The following is an 18,526-nucleotide window of genomic DNA, read 5'->3' as shown; positions in this document are numbered from 1 at the left end:
GTCGACAGAACACAAGAAGCCATTGAGACTGAATGTGTTTATTTCAGCTCAAAACTCGAGTATAAAACAGAAAGTCAGTACAAAATACATGAAATTTGAAGAATATAAAGGAAACCGAAACCTTTCGCTAAACTACAAAGTTGCAGAAATGCCTCTAAATATTCTCTGGCAGTGTTAAGTTTAAAGTGGTCATTTAGTCAGTGATTGGTCACGTCAAGCCAAAGTGCCTTAAAGTGGTTCAACTGGTTTAGAGGAGGAAATAAAACAAACAAAAAAAAAAAAATCCACTTTACTGCTGTAAAGATGCGACTTGATTCATATTTTGAATACAGTAGCTGGAAGGAAAACTGAGACGGTTTTTCAGTGTCAAATTAGTTTTCAAAACAGGGCCACAAAACACAAAACAAGGCTCAAGTGTTGGGGGTGATCCAGCCAGCCCCTCTTCTACCAACACTACTTATAAAAAATAAAAAAATAAACTGTTTCCAAGAGATAAATCATAAGTGATAAGACATTGAAATTATCCAATCTTTAAACAAAGGAAATAAGAAAATATAGCTTAGTAAACTAAATAAATTCCTCTTAACACCATGGAGAGCTTTATTTGGCTTGAAACTGGTCAATACTTAATTCAACATAATTAAACCCAACTAAGCAATTATTTTACATGATGACAAATCATTTCCAAAAATATAAAAAGGAAAAAAAAATTACTACACTTAAATGAAAACATAATGCCATTATAAATGAAAATTAATAATGGAGTATATAAAAAAGAACATAAACCAAAAGACAAATGAAAGACGGTACACTAGTCGCTGTCGCTTCCCCCCTTCAGCAGCCTCTTCCCGCTGGAGGGCGCAGGAACCTCCTGCTTTTTCTTGGGCCTACAGGGGAAAGAAAAGAAATTAAAGTAAATTTAACACTGATGAAGATATCTGGTTCTCATCTTCCTGTGTTCTTGTGGTTTTTTTCTGCAATAAAGGGCGTCCAACCCCAGTCCTCTCAACTCGGAGTAGATTTTGTTTTAGGAACATCAACTAAATATACAGGTTTCCATTTCTAAACTTCCCAACACACATGTATTGATTTTTCCAGCAAGGTGAGGGGAAAGTTGAAGTACAATATTCACATCTTCTGAGTAACTCAGTTTGTCATTTTTAAACTAAAATCAACTTTAATTTATCCATTTATGTTAAACGCCTGGTGCTTGTTTTACCTCTTTTCTCAACTGCGACTGAAATCCTGACCAAGGGAAAAACCTCGTGAGCTTCATCGTAACTGATGTAACCAAAGTCCAAAGATCGTTTCAGGGCGTAGTTTACGGGACTTTCCTTACCCCATTTTCTCCATGAGCTCCAGACCATCGTTGAGCTTCTTGAACATTAGGAAACGCTCACGGCCCCGAATCTGCAACAAAGTTAGAAAGTATAAAGTTTAACCAACCTAATATTGTGATTTCATCCAGTTGCAGAAACGGGCTGTACCTGGAGAGTGTACAACTCCTTGTCCTCATCCTCTCCACTGGAGACAGACTTGGACTTTTTAGCAGTGGATGTGTCTGGAGCAGGAGCGCTCTCTAAAATGAAGAATGCTCATGATGAGTGACAGACGGAGCAAAACTGTAGTTTACCATACATGCACATAGAACAACTTAGAAACCTACTTCTTTTCTTTGTCTGCTTAGTGCCATTTTTCTCCAGGTTTTCTTCCTCCGTCTTGCGGTCCCTGCCTGGACAGGCACAGACACGGACCTCAAAGCACCGCCTGCCCAAAACCTCCCCCCTAAAGTTGAACAAGACCAAAAGGAAAGGCTTAAAAAAAAAAAACACAACCAAAGCTCAAAGAGAAATGTGAAAATCCTTTCAAACACATTCAGAGTGAAACAAACCTTTACGTCCTGCTGGATTCCATTTATCAGCTTTACTAACACGAGACCCAAACTACTACAGCTAACATTTTATCGACCAATAAAGACGACGACTCACTCTGGGGTCTCCAGGGTCAGGATGGTGAGGATGGGCCTCCGGTTCATGCCTCCCATGCAGGAGCTGTTGCACATAAAGCTCAGCAGGATGGTCGTCATCTCAGATCCCCGCTGAAACAAGAAAACCGTACATGTGGAATAACTTCCTGGAGTCTTCAGATAAACAACTTTATATGTTGAGAAGCCCTGATTTACTAAATGACTAATTGTAGCATCACAACGTTCCACTACTTGCATGGATCAACGTTGTCTCATGTGGTCAAATATTCCCACAGGCATTCATGTTTAGAGAGCCGATTTGACCGAATCTGTTTTTGTTTATAAAGCTTTGATATTTATACTTCTAAATGTAAAAATAAAAGTCATCCCTGTTTAATAAAAAGCTTAAAAATATTCTATATAATTTCCGTTAATTCTTTTTCTGAGGCCCTGGACAAATCAGATTTAGTAAATCCAGAGTAAAATTAACTCCCAGGTTTGTAAATAACTATAATCCATTTTTCAGTTTAGACATCTGACTATGACTTCTATATAATAATTCTTTTATACGTGTGATAAAATCTTCCATTAAAGTAATGCACAAAGTGTAGAGTGGTTCTCTCTGGGACACCTGTGGGCGTTCGTAAGGCACGGTCACGCTCTGCCTTTTGGTGTTCGGATCCTCAAAGTACTGGGCCAGCTGGCTGCCCTCCACTCGGATCAGATGGCTCTTGTTGTCAGACGCTGAGGAGAAGATTGAAGATAAAAAGCTGAATACGTCCACCTGTGCATCACATTCGAACAAATACAACTCTTTAAAGGATTAAAATGCTCCATACTGTCTTCACTTTGGTGGTGTGGGCACCTCTTGACGACTTCTGCCACATGCTCAGTCTTTTTATACACGGCCGTTGCTCTGATGACGGCGCCCTGAGGAGGCTCCACCTTAACCAATATCCCAATCGGAGTGGTCTTAGCCAGCTGGCAGAATAGCTTGGTCAATTTTTCTGAAAACTAGAGAGACAGACACAGACGTTCCCATCAGTGGTGCTGCTTACCGGTGTGGATTCTGCCCAACAAAAACTTTACAACCCGAGTCAATTCTACCCAAAACTGTTCACTAATGCTTGGTTTCAAAGACAATCAGAGGATCGTTCCACCTCGCTCACCAAAAGCTGAGATAAATCAAACTTCTTCGTCATCTACTTTTAACCCTTTCTGTTCTGAGGGGCGCCTCTGCAGGAACATGTCCCGTCATGTTAGAGCTGTGCATGGCAGCCGAGCTGCTCCTCTCACACAGCAGAGTACCGGTTGCAGGGGGCGGGAGTTTCGGTCCAGACCACCCCAACTTCAGCTGAACCGACCAACCGTGAGCCAGAGGCGATCAGCCAGCGAGGAAACACCAACGCCATTGGTAGGTTCAGCTCAGCGTCGGCCTCCAACCCTTAAACTTTAGCGAATCGCCACAATGAACGAGGCACTGTCTGAATGCCACCGCAAGAGATTTTAAAGAATGGATTTTTTGATGCAGAATCGAGGTAAGAATTGTTCTTCACTGTTCATTTACAAAGTTTTAAATGGTTTGCAACACTAGATAAAAATGTTTTAAATTAAAACTTTTTCCTGATAAGTGAACTTTCCTTTAGTAAATTAAAACGGACCAGTTTGAGCTTTGAAGAGGTTTTGTGGAGGGAAGGAACGATGTACAGAAACGTGGCACTATGGAAAGCTCCATTGTCTCAGATTTGAGGCTCATTTCTGCTCCTCATCATGTTTGATTGTAGAAAAAATCTCCCAAAACATATAGTTCTGCAGTTAGTCATTTTTTATCACAAATTTAGTCAAAAAGGGTTAATATTTAATACGTTATGGTGGGATTGTACAGCTAAGATTTCAACAGATTAAAATATGGAAAAGATATGATGAGCAACTTACCGTAGAGGTCACACTCTTTGCTGTTCCAGAATCATTGAAATGGAGCGCAAAATCAAGTTCCCCGGCATAATTCGAAATTGCGGGGACCATTGGGGCTGCAGGCACATTTTTAGTTTCCTGCTGTGGGAGTTCTCCATTCTCCCAAAAATCCATATTTAGATCCTTTAAAAAAAAAAAAAAAAGGCCAAAATGAAGAACAGAATTACCACAAAGAAAGGCTGAATCAAACGCCGCCCTCTTCATTTTAATTTGATAAGTTTAATCTTTACTTTCTTCGAATGCTTACCAGCAATCCGTCACCTGTAGCCAAAGACTCATTCTCAGTCGACAAAACACTGAAAAAGCAAACGTACAAAGATGAGTTCAATTGTAATCAAGTAAACGTACTTTAAAATTGCCATGTAGAGTGAAAATGATATTTACACAGTGTTCCATAATTCATGGAAGGTGTCCTGGCTCAAAGGGAGGGGGAAGTTGGTCTCCATGCTCCCTTTCACTGTGTCGGCAAAAGAGGAGATAAGGAGGAAGAAAGAACTTATTATGTGATGGTGAGGTGTACAGCGCTCCAATCAAAATGACAAATCTATGCTTTGCCAGTTTTGTTATAGTTTCACGGTAATGCTAAAAACAATATTCACATTAAAAAAGGGGGAAAAAATTAAATATTTAATGTCAAAAAATATTTAATGTTAAATATTTTAACAGTGTTGTGTAAAAATCTGGTTTACACAGAAGTTGGGAGTGGTTAAATGGCAATATTTGTAATTAATTATCATTTCTGTCAACATAAACATGCCTAGAATATGACATTTTATATCATTTCAATTAAAAGTAACATTGTAATTATGGCTGAAAATTTTATAGGCAAAAATCAGTTTTATCTGAAGACATGTAGATTAAAAAAAGGATTAATTATGAGATTGTATATTTAATTGGGCTTCCTGGAATTCAACTTTAGCGTTTCACTACGGTATCTTTAAAACATTAAATTGACCATTTTTGAGTTAAAGTGCCTCAGCTTTTCAATGGTTTTAATGTGAAATGGGGAAATAAATGACAAACTTCACCTTTTAAAAGACTACACTAATAATCCACGCATTTTAATAAACTTTAAATAAAGTAATCAGTTTTGACATACAAATATTTCAAAGCTAAATTTTACGAACATTTTTGCTACTTAAAATATTTCAAGGACAGATTGAAGCGACTCTGCACTCAACAAAATAGTCAACTAGTTTGGTTTATTGATTTGTTTCAAGTGCACCTTAGGGGTGAGAAAAAAGGACCTAGTACTTTTCAGATTTGTAAACAAAAATAAAAAGACTGTTCGAAAAAGTGTTGGTAAAAATGAAACATTTCGCCAGTTCGGCTTTAGCCGCAAATTGCTCCCAACCAGGATGAGTTCAAAATAGCTAGGCCTTAAAGCCTCAACTCTCAAGCTGACGAAACCGCAAGTAAACTTGTTACATTTTATTCGTTTTTTATTCCCAAAACACAGTTTTAAATGAAACTTACAACTCTCAGCAGCATAAAAACATTACTCATTGCATATCTTTTTAATAAGTCGGACTTTAGCTTTCCTTAAATGAGGCTAGCACAGGTGGTCGATAAAACGACAGTTCACACACACACAAAAATCAGTAGGCTAAAACACAATACCCATGTAAAGAGCAAATGAACTCCTACTGTACAACACATTCAGCACAGAGTCTACATTTCGTTTTACATTTATCGCAGTATCCGTGTTAGCACAAGCGGCTAGCTACGTTTACCAGACGACTTTTTCCGACAGCTAGCTTAAACTGCTACAAAAACTTATCAACGGCCAAATAGGAAGTTGGGCTAAAAAGAACAGTCATTTAACGAGCAGGTACTCTTTACCACACAGCCGCGTCAACCGTGGTGGGACCACTGCTCAGAGATGTTGACTCACAATGTGTTTTTCAGGAGAAAGCCTCCGATTCGCCCAGAAAAAACTTCCAAAATATTTTGAATTGACTAAAGCACGTTGTCGGGGAATCCCACTTTAAAAAAAACAAAGGGGGATGGGTGAGAGTTTATCTTCAAGTACGGTCCAATCAGAGCGTAGAAAGAGGAGGGACTTATTTTTGTGGTCCAATCAGACCTGCTGTGCGCAGGACCAACCAACATTGCTACCCAGTGCTAAAGCGTTCCCAGATGTTTTTCAATCCTGGTACCGAAGGCACACAGCAGCACCGGAGGTTTTAGCTAGGAGGTTCTCTAAATCAGTGTTTCCTCAACTCTGGTCCTCAAGGCACACTAACATGCATGTTTTAGATGTTCCTCTGCTTCAAACACATCCCATTCAGATGACTGCAATTCAGCAAAACCCTGTTAGTCAGCCATCTATTGAAATTATGTGTGTTGAAGCAGGGAAAGGCATAAACTGGCAGGCCTGCCTCCCCCCAACGTTTAGATGAGTCTCTGCAGCAGCACACTCCAGTCAAATGATGAGGACTCTGGAGAACATGACTTCATAATGACATGATTCAGAAATTTCATTCAGCTGTGTTGGATTGTGTAATCCTGTTTGTTTTTAATAAAATCCTGATTAAAAGTCAGCCCACAACTGAGATAATGCAGCATAACTTTATGAAAGTTATGCTGCATTATAACTTTGCAGTTATGCTGCAGGTGGAATTATAATGCAGTATAACTCTGACAAAGTTATGCTGCATTATAATTCCACCTGGGATAAAAAGAACTATTTAAATAACTAATTTAGAGAAAATTAGTTATTTAAATAACTAATTTAAAGTTATATATATGTATAGCCTTTTACATTAAGGCTATAATGTAAACAAGTATGTTTAGAGCTCACTATACTGTATTGGTATTGTGAGGTCTTGGTGTCAGACTTGTTTACAGTCGAATGGATACTAAAATAAACATGTAAAAGGACAGCTATGTGAAATTCTGCAAAACCATATTTCCAAAATGATGCTGCACAGAGTGGGATGTTTTGTGGATCTTCTCCCCCCGCCCCCAAAATTAAAGTTTTCAGTTACAAAAACTAAAAATTTACATTGCATATATAATATGTGGGAAAAGCATATTTTCTAATCCTCCCATATCAAGAATTTTTTTGGAAAAAAAAAAAAAAAGAAAGAAAAATCACCATAAAAACCAGGTGCTATTCAGCATAATATATTGCAAAATACCTAAGTTGACATCCGCTTCTTGCACGTTGCTACTTATTGAAATCTTTTAATTTTCTGTTCATGCAGGATGGATGATGTCACCTCCCATCAATTACCTCTTCAGCTGTAAGAAGGAACTTCAGCTGCAGTTGCACAGAGCCGTTTGTGTAACGCTGCTGGTGTCTGGTCAAAGGTGGAGTCACGCCCACAGAGTCCTGTCCCAGTCTTGGATCGCATCTATCTCTCTGAATGCAAAGCGTTGATTAGTTCCACTTCGGGGGGACAGCTGGATGTTTGACCTTTAGTGAAAGTGCTGATGGAGCCACAGAGTCGTCTCTGAATCCGTTCCAGGACGGCACAGACACTCATAGATACAATGGTCATGGCTAACAGACCATTAGTTTTATTTTTATAACGCTGTTGCATAAGGCTGTAATAATCCCTTGCCAAGTGTAATTCAATACTTTAGTCGTCATTTACCACATGGAGGCTCTGAAAGATACCCAGACTTTAATTTGCTAACCTCCATATTCAATGCCGTTATGAAACTTCATAACCCATGATGAAAATATGCTATTATTAAAACTAAACCTTTAATTTCTGCTTCGCTCTGCAGGTCCGTCTGGTTGTGTCCGGTTTCCTCCTGCAAAAAGAGAACAAATTTCCTTTTATTTTAGGGATGCAACAATAAATATATGAACAAAAAATTATATTTTTTGTTCATTTTGTTCAAAAATTATATTTTTTGTTCACTTACAGAAAATGTAAATGAACAGTTTACAGAAAAGTATTTAAGTCACAGGAAAGTCTTTGTATTAAGTAGACGTAAATCCACAAACTTCAATGAATTTTCTTTGGATTTCTGTGTGACAGATCAAATCAGTGCATATGGAGAGGATAAATAATGATGCATGGTTTAAAAATTTCAGTTTAAAAATGTCAGATATTGTATTCAGGTCATTGTCACTCTTCTACTTCTGAATAAAATTCAGTGCAATTAATCTTATTTTCAATAAATATAGCCCAACTGTGGATAATTTCATCTCAGTTTTAGAAGTCCCTATTTTTATTTTCACTCAAAAATACATTACCTTTAGAAATATTTTTTTGTTTATTTCTATTATTTACACTTCAAGACTGTATTTAAAGAAAAATCAACTCGCTGAACAGAATGTGGCCGTAAGCTGAGGGTCAGGCCGCTCTTCCCAGAGACACTCATCAGTCGGTCTGTTGTGGCCCGACTCAGAAACTCAACAAAAAAGAAGAAATATCTTGCAAAAGTTTTAAAATGTTGAAAATATTTCACTCAAGTTACGTTTAAAAATCAAAGTTTCTAACCTAAGCTGTGAAAATGGGTGACTTCAGGGCCTCACCAGCTGTTTCACATCACAATCAGGAGAGCTGCATAGCAAACGAAAATTCCCAACTTAACCACAAGGAGGGGCTGTAACATATCCCCTCCAAAAACCAACCGCGATGTGTTTCAGATCTTCGACCTGTTGGAATTTTTAACTGTGTCCAACATTCAAAATGTGACCCAGTCTGTTATCCTCAGAAGAAATTAAGTTAGTTAAAAATGGTTCGGGATAAGACTCCTTCTAACAACTGGAAGCGACTGAAAAATCAGTGTCACAGTCCACAATGAGGCCGGTTCCGCTCCAACAAGGACTCCTGAAAATTAGCACCAGCCACGTGGATCAACAAATGCAGTTTGGACCATTTCCACAGTCAAAGGACACAAATATTTAGGTATTTTTCCAAAACTCCATTCATGTTTTTGCTTTTAAAGTTTGCTTTTTAATTTACAAGCCTCCAAGTCAGAATTGTGACTTTTTTTTAGAAATGTTATAACCCATGTTGAAAATATTATTTTATAAAAACTAAACCTTTGTTTAGTTTAATAAACTACTCACCATCACGATGGGGGGCTTTTCATCTTACATTAGCAGCTTGTTGTTTAAAATGTTGGATGATCCAACATGATAATGACCACAAACACACATTAAAACCCTTTGAGAACAAAAACAATCACAACCAATCGACCGGAGCTCAATGTGACGAGTAGTTCTCCTGAGGTAGACAGGTTGTCGGTGTGATTCCAGTTTTCTCCCCATCAAATGTCGATCTGGTACTTCAGTCCAAGTTGCCTCCATGAATATCACTGAATTACAATATGTGCTTTTGCTAATATAGCTGAATGTATATGGGTTTAGTGTAAAACACTTTGAGTTTTCAGTATCGCCTCAAAACTCTCATGTAAATTGAGTTCATTAGCATTTCCCAGTCAATGCACAATTTTAAATTATTTCTACCTGTCCATGTATGAAGAGTGGTGAAATATCCAGCTGGATTTATGAAAAATAAAACAAACAAAAAAAAACATGCGGTCAGATTATAACTTGATCACAAACATTTGGACATTTATCTAAAAAAAAAAAAGAGGATAAATGTGGATTTTCGACTGGAGAAAATGCACAATAATTTCCAGCTTATGAAGTTGCTTCCTTTACAGTCATCCCACCTTTAAAAAAAGAAAAGAAAGGGGGGGGGCTGAGTTAAAACATTACCATGATATTCATGCATATGGTAAGGAGGAACCTCTACATGGTACTGGACATGTATTTCTAGCAGTAGGACATAATAATCAGGGCAGAATGTCAGCACCTGCTGTCCGTCACATGACTCGATATACTGTACCACAATTTTGAACCAGCTGACCCCAACCATCCACAGAAAACTCTGTAACACACACACACACACACACACACACACACACACACACACACACCTTATATATAGGTCATGACGAGCAGGAACATTATTTACACATGCTGTTTCTGTACATCACTAGACGGCGGTCACATGGTGCATGTTTATGGCGGTGTGATGTTCTTGGCCGGCGTATAAAACCCCCCGGCTGTTCCTGCCTCCAATTAAAACGAGCAGAGTGACGGGTTCCAGTGGAAACGTATCCCGTTATCAAAGTCTGTTCTTGTTCTTGGCCGTCTCTGTATGAATTCATATGATCTCCTCTGGAAGACCAGCCGGTCTCGTTCTCCTCCCGGGCGGCTGCACACATAAGCCTTCAAACTATGCCGGCAGGAGGCTCTTCGCCACACTGCTGACGGTGTAAAGTTTCTCTGCATTTAGTTGGAGTCACACATGACTCGGCTCGGTGGGGTGGGGGGGGGGGTGGGGTCAGGTTGTTTCACAAAAGGGGAAAAGCAAACACCAGAGGAAACAGCGGTGCGCAGTGAATAGATGGATTTACGTTGGTGGGGGTGTGTGTCTGCCTGTAAAGACGTTTGGCAAATGCCTTGCACACACCCCTTTACTCCCAAAGTTGTGTCCAACCACACCCACGCTCCTAATTCAGGTGCCGTGGCCCAGATTTAGAGTGCACCTGTTGCCTGCTGGGGGAGGATTGAGCTTTGTTGTACATGACAGACAGGGATCAGCAGCGAAGGGGGGCGCTGTAGAGAGGGGTGGTGGAGGGGGGGTATGTGACCTCTTTGGCATGTGATCTGAAATAGAAAGAGATTTAAGCCTGTCGGGATGAAAGACAATAGCAGAGATGAGCCCTTTTTCGCTGTTGAATCACCCTGAACTATTCTCAGCAGATTTTGGTAATTTTATCCCCAAGAATCAAATTTATGATGTATTTGCTTAGGAGAGGGACGAAGAACAGCACTGTCCTCCCTGAACCAGCTGGTGTTTTTTTTTCCCGCTTTTTTCTTTTTTAATTAAAAGAAAGAAATGCATAAAATACTCCGGATGCTATTCAATAAAAATAACTTATATTTGAAGCGCCATTAAATACTCAATACAGGTAAGCTGACCTCCTGCACAGTGATTCACGATGGACGTCACCCTCTCACATTTAGGGGAACAAACTGCATAAAAACAGACTGACGCTATTCAGCAGATATGATTCATTATCAAACAGCACCAGATAAACACAATCTTTACATAATGATTCATGACATCCATCCTCAGAAGACCTCAGTGTTGGGGCCACTCATTCACATCAGTCCACATTATGTGAACAAGTTTGATTTAAAAGAAGTCTTTGTTTTGTTAAGCATGAAAACTTGTGACAGACGACATTCATAGGGCAACTCAATGTAGTGTATGATGGGGATGTAAAAGGAAACTAAAAGACAGTTTTAGATTTAAAAAAAAAAAATCCAAGAAGTGTTACTTGCATTGAAATTCAGCCAACTTTACTCTGTTAAAGTCCTTAAATAAAATAGGACTCGTTAAAAACGATTATTCCTCAGAATAAATTCACCAGAGTTTTGCTAGAGAACAGTTCACCTGGAAGTTGCCTCCCCTTCCCACAATGAGATTCTGCTCAGGACCTCATGTAACCTTGGGCCGGCCCTGGGTCTCCCCTCCAGCCAATGACAGTTAAGGTCAAGACAGCTTCCTGCTTACGTCTCGACCCCTCTCCCTCTTCCCTTCCTCCCCCCTCGTCTTCCTCCCCTCCGCCCCCCACCTCCCCCTCCTGCGTTTACGAAAGAGAATGCCCGTTTGCGCACGGCTGTCACTCTATCCGAGCTGGACGGACAACACAAACTTTGTACGGACGAGAGGACAACCTGCGCTCCGGGGCGCAGCAGATTTCTACCCTGTTCGGGGGGTTTTCTCCTTTGGATTAAACACATTTGCTCCGTGTATTTTTTTGTTTTCGCTGCTGATTGTTTGAGTCGGAGCTCGTCTCCATTTGGCACCAGACGCATCTGTCACCATCTGCAACCGAGTGCCTAAAGCTGTCAAAGTCATGCCGGCCGGGTTTCAACAGCTCGGAGGGGAGGTAATCTTTATTCTTCTCCTTCTTGCTTGCTTTTAAGCGACAAAAATTATGGGTGTCCTAAAGGGAAAGTGTTTATTTTTAACCCAGCGAGTGCGCATTTCAACTGGAACATTTTACGCACGTATATTTAGGATGTGGCCCAATCAAATTCACTCTTAAGGTATCTTACAGTTTTGAGTTTCGTCGACTAAAACAAGTAACAAAAAAGTGACAATAAGTTGATATTGGATAATATTTAAAAATGTTTAATCCAATATTTGTTTTTACTTCACTTTAATGGCGACTTTGAATACTCAGTCTGTTCTGAAGGATTTTTCTGTCTTTAAAAGAAAAATATCTGACCTTGAAATGTCAAACATCTGAGTTTATCGATCACAGCTAATTTTAGGGGGCTAGGGGGGAGAATCAGAGTATAAATTTGGGGAGGAAGCAGTTCTGGAGCAATTTTGGGTCATACAACTACCAACAGAAGTCAGGTGTAATGTTCTCCAAAGCATCAGCTCCTATAAAAAGACTAAGTCTTAGGGAAAGTTTTTATAGCAATTATTTATAGGACCAGCAGGCAGTTGGTTGAGCAGCAGATCAGAGGCACTTTAATGTTATAATATAATAATAATTAATAATATGATTAGTAAGTCTTCTAGGAGTCTGACATTGCACTGGTTATATTCTGGCCACTGCTCCTTAATGAACTACAAGGTACTTCGTGGTGCTTGCGGTGATTTTCCACGCATGAAGCATTATTTACCTCTACACACAAGGACACACGCGTTCACAAACGCACATTCCTCTGTTTTAGTCTCTAAATGCCAAACAGCGCTCATTTAGAGACTCAACACAGCAAGGTCGAATCTGACTCTTTGGTAAATGATTAACAGAACAGAGTGCAAGAAAAATAGATGATTGGATCTGAGAATGAAACCTGGCGTCACCGTTTCACCAATGTTCCGACGTTTTCTCTCGTTCAACAACACAATGACATGTAAATGATTGTTCAAGTGTCACCAGTGGATGCTTTGCGCTCTTTCTTTCACACCAGATCAAAATGTTACCCTTTTTTATGAGGTCGTGTTGTTCCGTCATGGCTCCAGAGTTTTCCGTTCAACCAACGCCGCCTCCCCAGAGTTTCGGAGGAGACGACGCAAAATGCACGAAAGATTAAGGCGTCGTTTCAGTGTCAGATATCTTACCTCTTTGTTTTATCGGTTGAACTCTCTCTGTGGGGTGCGGACCTCGAGTCCCCAAGGTCATCTCATCTGTCACCGCGCAGACAGGTGCCCGGGGCCTGACGGGAAACCGGAGGGTAGTGAAAGTTCAGGCGCGTGGGCAGTGTACTCGTGGACCACACTGGAGGGATTGTTTCTGGTCAGGATCAAGCTTATTTATAGACAACGTTAGCTAAGTGTTGAAACTAATCCTAACTGTTTAATTAAAGCTCAGATCGCACCTCGACGCACTCCTACGTAACGTACAGACAGAAGACAGTTCTGATACGTATTGAGCAGTCGGTGCAGCGGGTTTTTGTTCAGAACGTGTGATGTGAAAACCTACCAACTGAGCTGCTGCGTTATCCAAAGTTACAGCGGTTACTCTTTTTTAGCTCTGTGCAGGACACGGTTTGGTAAAAGTGTCTTTCTAGGCCGGTCACGATAACACATTTTCTGGACGATGAATTGATCCAGAAGTTATTGTGATAAACGATAATATTGTTGTTTCGAGACCATTTTTAAGTAATATTGGTGGTAATGGCAAAATAATAATGCAAGGACACATTCTTCTCGAAGATCAGTAAAGTTTAAATTCTAATGAACATTTAACACTGGAACTGGGAGACATGTTAAATATCCAAATTAAAATAATAAAATAACAAATAAAATCAATTTTGAAGTCTTGGTAAACAAAATTGCCCTTCAAAACAAGGGCTGGCTGAGACCAAAGCACCAAACTGAAGACTTTTATCCTTCAGTTTTTGGTAGACAGACAGAAAAAAAGAGATAAACGATAAATCATGCCAATGGAAATGATTGAGTTTGTTTTAATTTATCATGCAATTAATTGATTTCATTGATTATTGTGACAGGCCAACTCAACTCCCTGCATGCTCACACTCAAACACACAGTGCAGCCGCTGGATAAGAAATGCAATCTGGGAAAAGTCTCTATTATTTTTAATTAATCTATTTATTTATTTTGCTCCATTCCTGCAAAAACTGCCCCTCAACAAGGAGGTTGAATAACAGACAATGAAGCAGCTGTGCAGGTTAAGAGCTAAATTTCTTTTCCTGCAAACATGCACATAATGCAGCATGCCTCAAGACCGATGCTTGGTAATGAAGAAGAAAGTTGCTGAGCATTTGGTCTCAGTTTTTTCTATTTTTTTGGACTCTATTCACACACGTAAACTGTGTAATGTGCATAATACGCAGAGGCCGGGCAACAGACTATAACACCAAGTGGTGCACTCTGGTAAAAGTTGCAATTTTTTCTATATAATTTCAATAGTGTAAGATTGTACAGTTTAATGGACTTTAAAATAGGACGGCAGTGATATGTATGGAAAACTACATAAATCAATCAAGCATTGCTTTATTGGTTAATCCAGTGGATAATAAATATATTTTCAACCAGAAGTAAAAACACACAAAGCATGTGGACTTAAAGGTAAGTCCACATGTGTTTTTGTTTTTTACCTTCTAATACTGCTGGCAGTACTTGTACCAAAAATAATTTGCACAGACAACAACACCTTGCCGTTTGAGAAGCTTAGAGAAGCTCTCAGTGTTTTCTCAGTGGAGCAATCTGATCGTTGTTGAGTCGTCGACATTGTGTCTCACTAGTAATGCAGTGAAAACTTAACTTAAAACTTTATATTAACTTTTTATGCATTTGTCCATTTTCATTTTTTTCTTAGCGAAAGAAATCAGGTGGGACGTCTAATTTCTACAATTAATCATAGTAGTGTGGCTAAGTGAATGTCTTTTTTTGTGTTTTTTTTATTTGTTTCTCCTGCAGGTGGTGACGGGAACCCTCGCTCTATCAGTTTTCACTGCTGTTCTGGGATCACTGACGTTCGGATACAACATCGGAGTCATCAATGCACCGCAGAAGGTAAAAAGCATAAATCCTACTAACCAGAGGCATTTGAGTACCCAGAAATCTAACCAAGTAAGGGTAGGACTACTCAAGCAAAAGTAAAAAGTAACCAAATAATAAGTCAAGTAAGAGTAAAAAAAAAAAAAGAAATACTGAGTAATTGATCATAACATCTAGTAAGTAAAGTTTATTTATAAAGCGTTTTTATAGACAAAAAGTCACAAAGTGCCGCACAACATAAATCAGAACTAAGTCAGACAAAGTATAAAAACAGTGAAGTTACTTACCATGGGCATAGCATCCAAAATTTTCACTCAAGTGCAAGTAGAGCAACACTTCATAACAATATTACTCAAGTAAAAGTTAAAAGTAAAAGCAGATTTTTTTTTTCCAAAATGATACTCAGGTAAATGTAATTAGTTACTACTGTTTTGGGTATGAATTTTCTGCAGTGAATCAGTTCCTCTCGGATATTTCATAACTCACTGATAAAAGATAATTAAAGTGATATGACTATGTGTCTTTAATAGATTATTATAATAGATTATTAATAGACTATATCTACCAGCAGGATGCTGTTTGGACTTATTTTAACGTGAAACTCATGTTTCACGTTGAAGTGGCCCAAACAACAATCAACAGAGTTAAGATGTATATAAAACTTTCTGAAAACTATAGACAATTAAAGGCAGCAAAATCCCCCAAAACAATCTTAAATTTACAGCCAGAGACGCAGTTGAACGGTTAGATCAAAGCACATGCATGTGTTAGAATGGCCTAGTTAAAACCTGAGCCTAAACCCAGTTAATCTATGACAAGAGTTGATGTTCACAGATGTTCTCCGCCCACCAACACTTGTTCAAACACATTTTAGCTGCTAAAAAAAAAAAAATGCTTCAACACAGTTGTACGAAACATGAGAACGCCATAATCTCTTTGTTTCTCATTTAACGAACTGAACAGATGTAGTTTCATAACAGCAGACATCGCGTTGTTGTGGTTTGCGACCCAGCCCCGTCGCCTCGAAATGCCAACTTTCCAGGAGGTTTTGTTGTTGCCACGATGCCGCCGTGTTTTTCTGCTTATCCTGCAACTTTGCACAGACTCTCTCTTTACCTCCTGATCTTACAGGGTGGCATGTTTGGAGCCACAATATTGCCCATATTTGGGAAACAGAAAGGTTTTCTGAGTTCATCCAAATGAGATAAAGTAAATATGTCAAGAATCACGTGGAAGGATAACAGTGTTGAAAGTATGGAAATACAGCAAATGCATTTGGATATATGTATAAAAACACAATTTTATTTCAGTTTATTTGATGATGAGATAAAAAAGTCTGTCATATTTTAAAAAAGAAACATAATCTCTAAGTTACATTCTCTACACACCACATGCTGATTTTTTTTCCACCACATTTGGGGCTTTGGCAGTGCTGACTGAAAACTTCACCAAGAATAATTTCTGAACATGACCTGAATTGTGCTGTTTCATTAAGGGAAGTTTTTGCAAAGTGACTTGCAGCCGGTCCATAAACAGTTCAACCTGGTGCTTCAGAGAGAGTTGAGAGCAGAGGGACGAACGCGAGGCGTGGTTTGGACCCGGCTGCTGGTACTCAGAGAGCTGCTGTCGCTAAACCTGGTTTACTGTAAACACAACAAAACAACAACACAGTAACACAAACTCTGCTGTATTTTGGTTCCATTTTGTTGGTCACATAAGTAACGCCATCAAATTTTAGCTTCGTTTAATTTATTGGTGAATTTGTGATAAAAACAAAACAAAATTTTAAATGAGTGAATTCTGTGTTAGAGGATTTTATTCTCACAATGAAAACATTTAGAAAACTAATATGACATACTGCTACTAACATTACCACAGAGGTTTATTTCTCTCTCTTCTTCAGTATGGGAAAGACAGCAGAACATCCTACTCAAGTCAGGCAGACGTGTTTTAGTCCAAAAAGTCAGGAGATGCTTCCAAGACAACTTTTTAAAACTTGCCCATTTCTGCCACAGCAGAAATGCTTGAAAAGTTTAAAACAACTGAACCTGTGGAAGGAAACTAAGGAAGGTAAAATAAATCCTCAATGCTTTGTCTGCAACATCTAACACCTTTTAGATGCTTTCTACATGCCAAAAGTTTTTTTTTTCTCTCCTACCATCACAAACATAAAGGTGGTGCTTGTCAAAATCTACTGGAACTTTAACTGGAGCAAAAATTAAATAAATTCAACTCAGTTGTATTTTTTACAGCACCACTCACAACAAATGTTATCTTGAAGAACTTTACAAAAATACTTTTAATTCGATCACACAATTGTTCCAATTGATCCTTGTTATCAAATAGTGCAGTAAGCTCAAGTAATGATTCAAAGTATTTTAAAAAGTTTCTGTCTAAAGAAATCCAGCAGACTGAATCCAGTCAAACTTTGGTCAGGTGAGACTAAAATGAAGCTTTTAGGTGACAAAAACTCCAGTTATTGAAAAGCATCTAATGCCTGTTGTTGAGTAAAATGGAAAAACTGTTTCTTGCAAAATCAGCCTTGTTGGAGCAGATTGCACCGTGGTTGGTGGTCTTTGACAGAGTTTATTGATCCAAACGCCTGCAGGAGGACGAAGTGGTTTGATGGTTTGTCTTTTTGTAATGGTTTAGTCAGTGCGTCATTTAACAGAAATAATTATGCAAAGCACATGAACAAAGATCTCTCAGTGTGTTAATGTTGACTCTGAACATCTCCTGCAGATCATTGAGGAGGACTACAATGCGACGTGGATCCATCGGTACGGAGAACCAATCCCCTCAGGGACCCTCACCTCCCTCTGGTCGCTGTCTGTGGCCATCTTCTCCATCGGGGGCATGCTCTCCTCCTTCTGCGTGGGCTTCATCTCAGAGTGGCTGGGCAGGTAGGAAAACACAATATTCTCCTCCCTGAATGGCTCACGACTCCAAGAGTTAGAAATACGTAAAGTTGGGATGCGGCAGAAACTTCTAAATTGGGTTTATGTTTTAGGTGTGACATCATTTTCTAGATTGGAAGACGGTTGGTTTTCAAGCAAAATGAGGGATCTTTTATTGCCGCTAAAGCTTTTTTGAGCTTCACATCATGTTATAGTGTCGTTCCCTCCTCATAAACACACCTGAAGTGTTGCTTTGATTCTTTCATGCATATTTGGAAAATCCTTCAATCTCCTGTGGAAACCATTCGGCCGTCCAAAACGCCTGGGTGGACCTAGCCCCGCCTTCAAGGCACAGCTCCTCCTCAGAGTCTCAGTTTCCAAGCCAAGCTTCTTCCTCACAGAACAGATCTCCCTTTGTTCCTTCAGACTAGCCAGCAGCAATTAGCAAACACCAGGTGGAACTGTGATACTACTCAGTGCAACGGTAGAAAAGACATTGCTAAAGGATTCATAGAGGAGCCGTGTTATGACTGAAGGCGGTGTGTCAGAAACAGCAAGAGTTTCTTTAAGTGACAAAGGCCCAATTTCAAAGCACTAAATTAGGAAGTAAAATTTCTCTTATAGTCATATTTGATATATATATATATATATATATATA

General features: G+C 39.2%; 2 protein-coding genes across 3 annotated transcripts in view; one reads left to right on the top strand and one right to left on the bottom strand.

Moving 5' to 3' along the window:
* Positions 1 to 22: 22 nt before the first annotated feature.
* Positions 23 to 5,940, bottom strand: tp53 (tumor protein p53). 2 transcript variants are annotated; one of them, XM_007551255.2, is made up of 11 exons: positions 5,835 to 5,940; positions 4,325 to 4,397; positions 4,188 to 4,236; positions 3,902 to 4,063; positions 2,806 to 2,980; positions 2,598 to 2,710; positions 1,989 to 2,098; positions 1,667 to 1,785; positions 1,488 to 1,579; positions 1,340 to 1,410; positions 23 to 887 (listed from the first exon to the last, which is right to left on the bottom strand). In XM_007551255.2, the coding sequence occupies exons 2-11, from the start codon at positions 4,384 to 4,386 to the stop codon at positions 812 to 814; spliced, it is 1,029 nt and encodes a 342-aa protein (XP_007551317.1). In that variant the 5' UTR covers positions 4,387 to 4,397; positions 5,835 to 5,940; the 3' UTR covers positions 23 to 811. The 2 variants fall into 2 exon arrangements, with proteins under 2 accessions (XP_007551317.1, XP_007551318.1); XM_007551256.2 differs by having other exon boundaries at positions 5,783 to 5,935.
* A 5,650-nt stretch (positions 5,941 to 11,590) lies between these two features.
* Positions 11,591 to 18,526, top strand: part of LOC103137499 (solute carrier family 2, facilitated glucose transporter member 4) — a 14,491-nt gene continuing 7,555 nt past the window's right edge. Inside the window, exons 1-3 of the mRNA XM_007551253.2 lie at positions 11,591 to 11,878; positions 14,891 to 14,986; positions 17,714 to 17,874. Coding sequence (XP_007551315.1) covers positions 11,846 to 11,878; positions 14,891 to 14,986; positions 17,714 to 17,874 — 290 coding nt within the window. The 5' untranslated portion in view covers positions 11,591 to 11,845. The remainder of the gene's footprint in view (positions 11,879 to 14,890; positions 14,987 to 17,713; positions 17,875 to 18,526) is intronic.

This window comes from Poecilia formosa, unplaced genomic scaffold (genome assembly GCF_000485575.1).
Source record: "Poecilia formosa unplaced genomic scaffold, Poecilia_formosa-5.1.2 Scaffold41, whole genome shotgun sequence".
Classification (NCBI taxonomy): domain Eukaryota; kingdom Metazoa; phylum Chordata; class Actinopteri; order Cyprinodontiformes; family Poeciliidae; genus Poecilia; species Poecilia formosa.
Note: the sequence above shows the minus strand (reverse complement) of the source record. Positions and strands in the feature narration are given on the sequence as shown.

Bases quoted from the DNA above. Each gene is read 5' to 3' on its own strand.
- tp53 (XM_007551255.2), bottom strand. From the start codon at position 4,386: ATGGAGACCAACTTCCCCCTCCCTTTGAGCCAGGACACCTTCCATGAA. The intron at 2,981-3,901 runs GTAAGTTGCTCA...CTGTCTCTCTAG, and splicing joins CAAAGAGTGTGACCTCTACG to TTTTCAGAAAAATTGACCAA. The intron at 1,411-1,487 runs GTACAGCCCGTT...ACTTTGTTGCAG, and splicing joins AGGAGTTGTACACTCTCCAG to ATTCGGGGCCGTGAGCGTTT.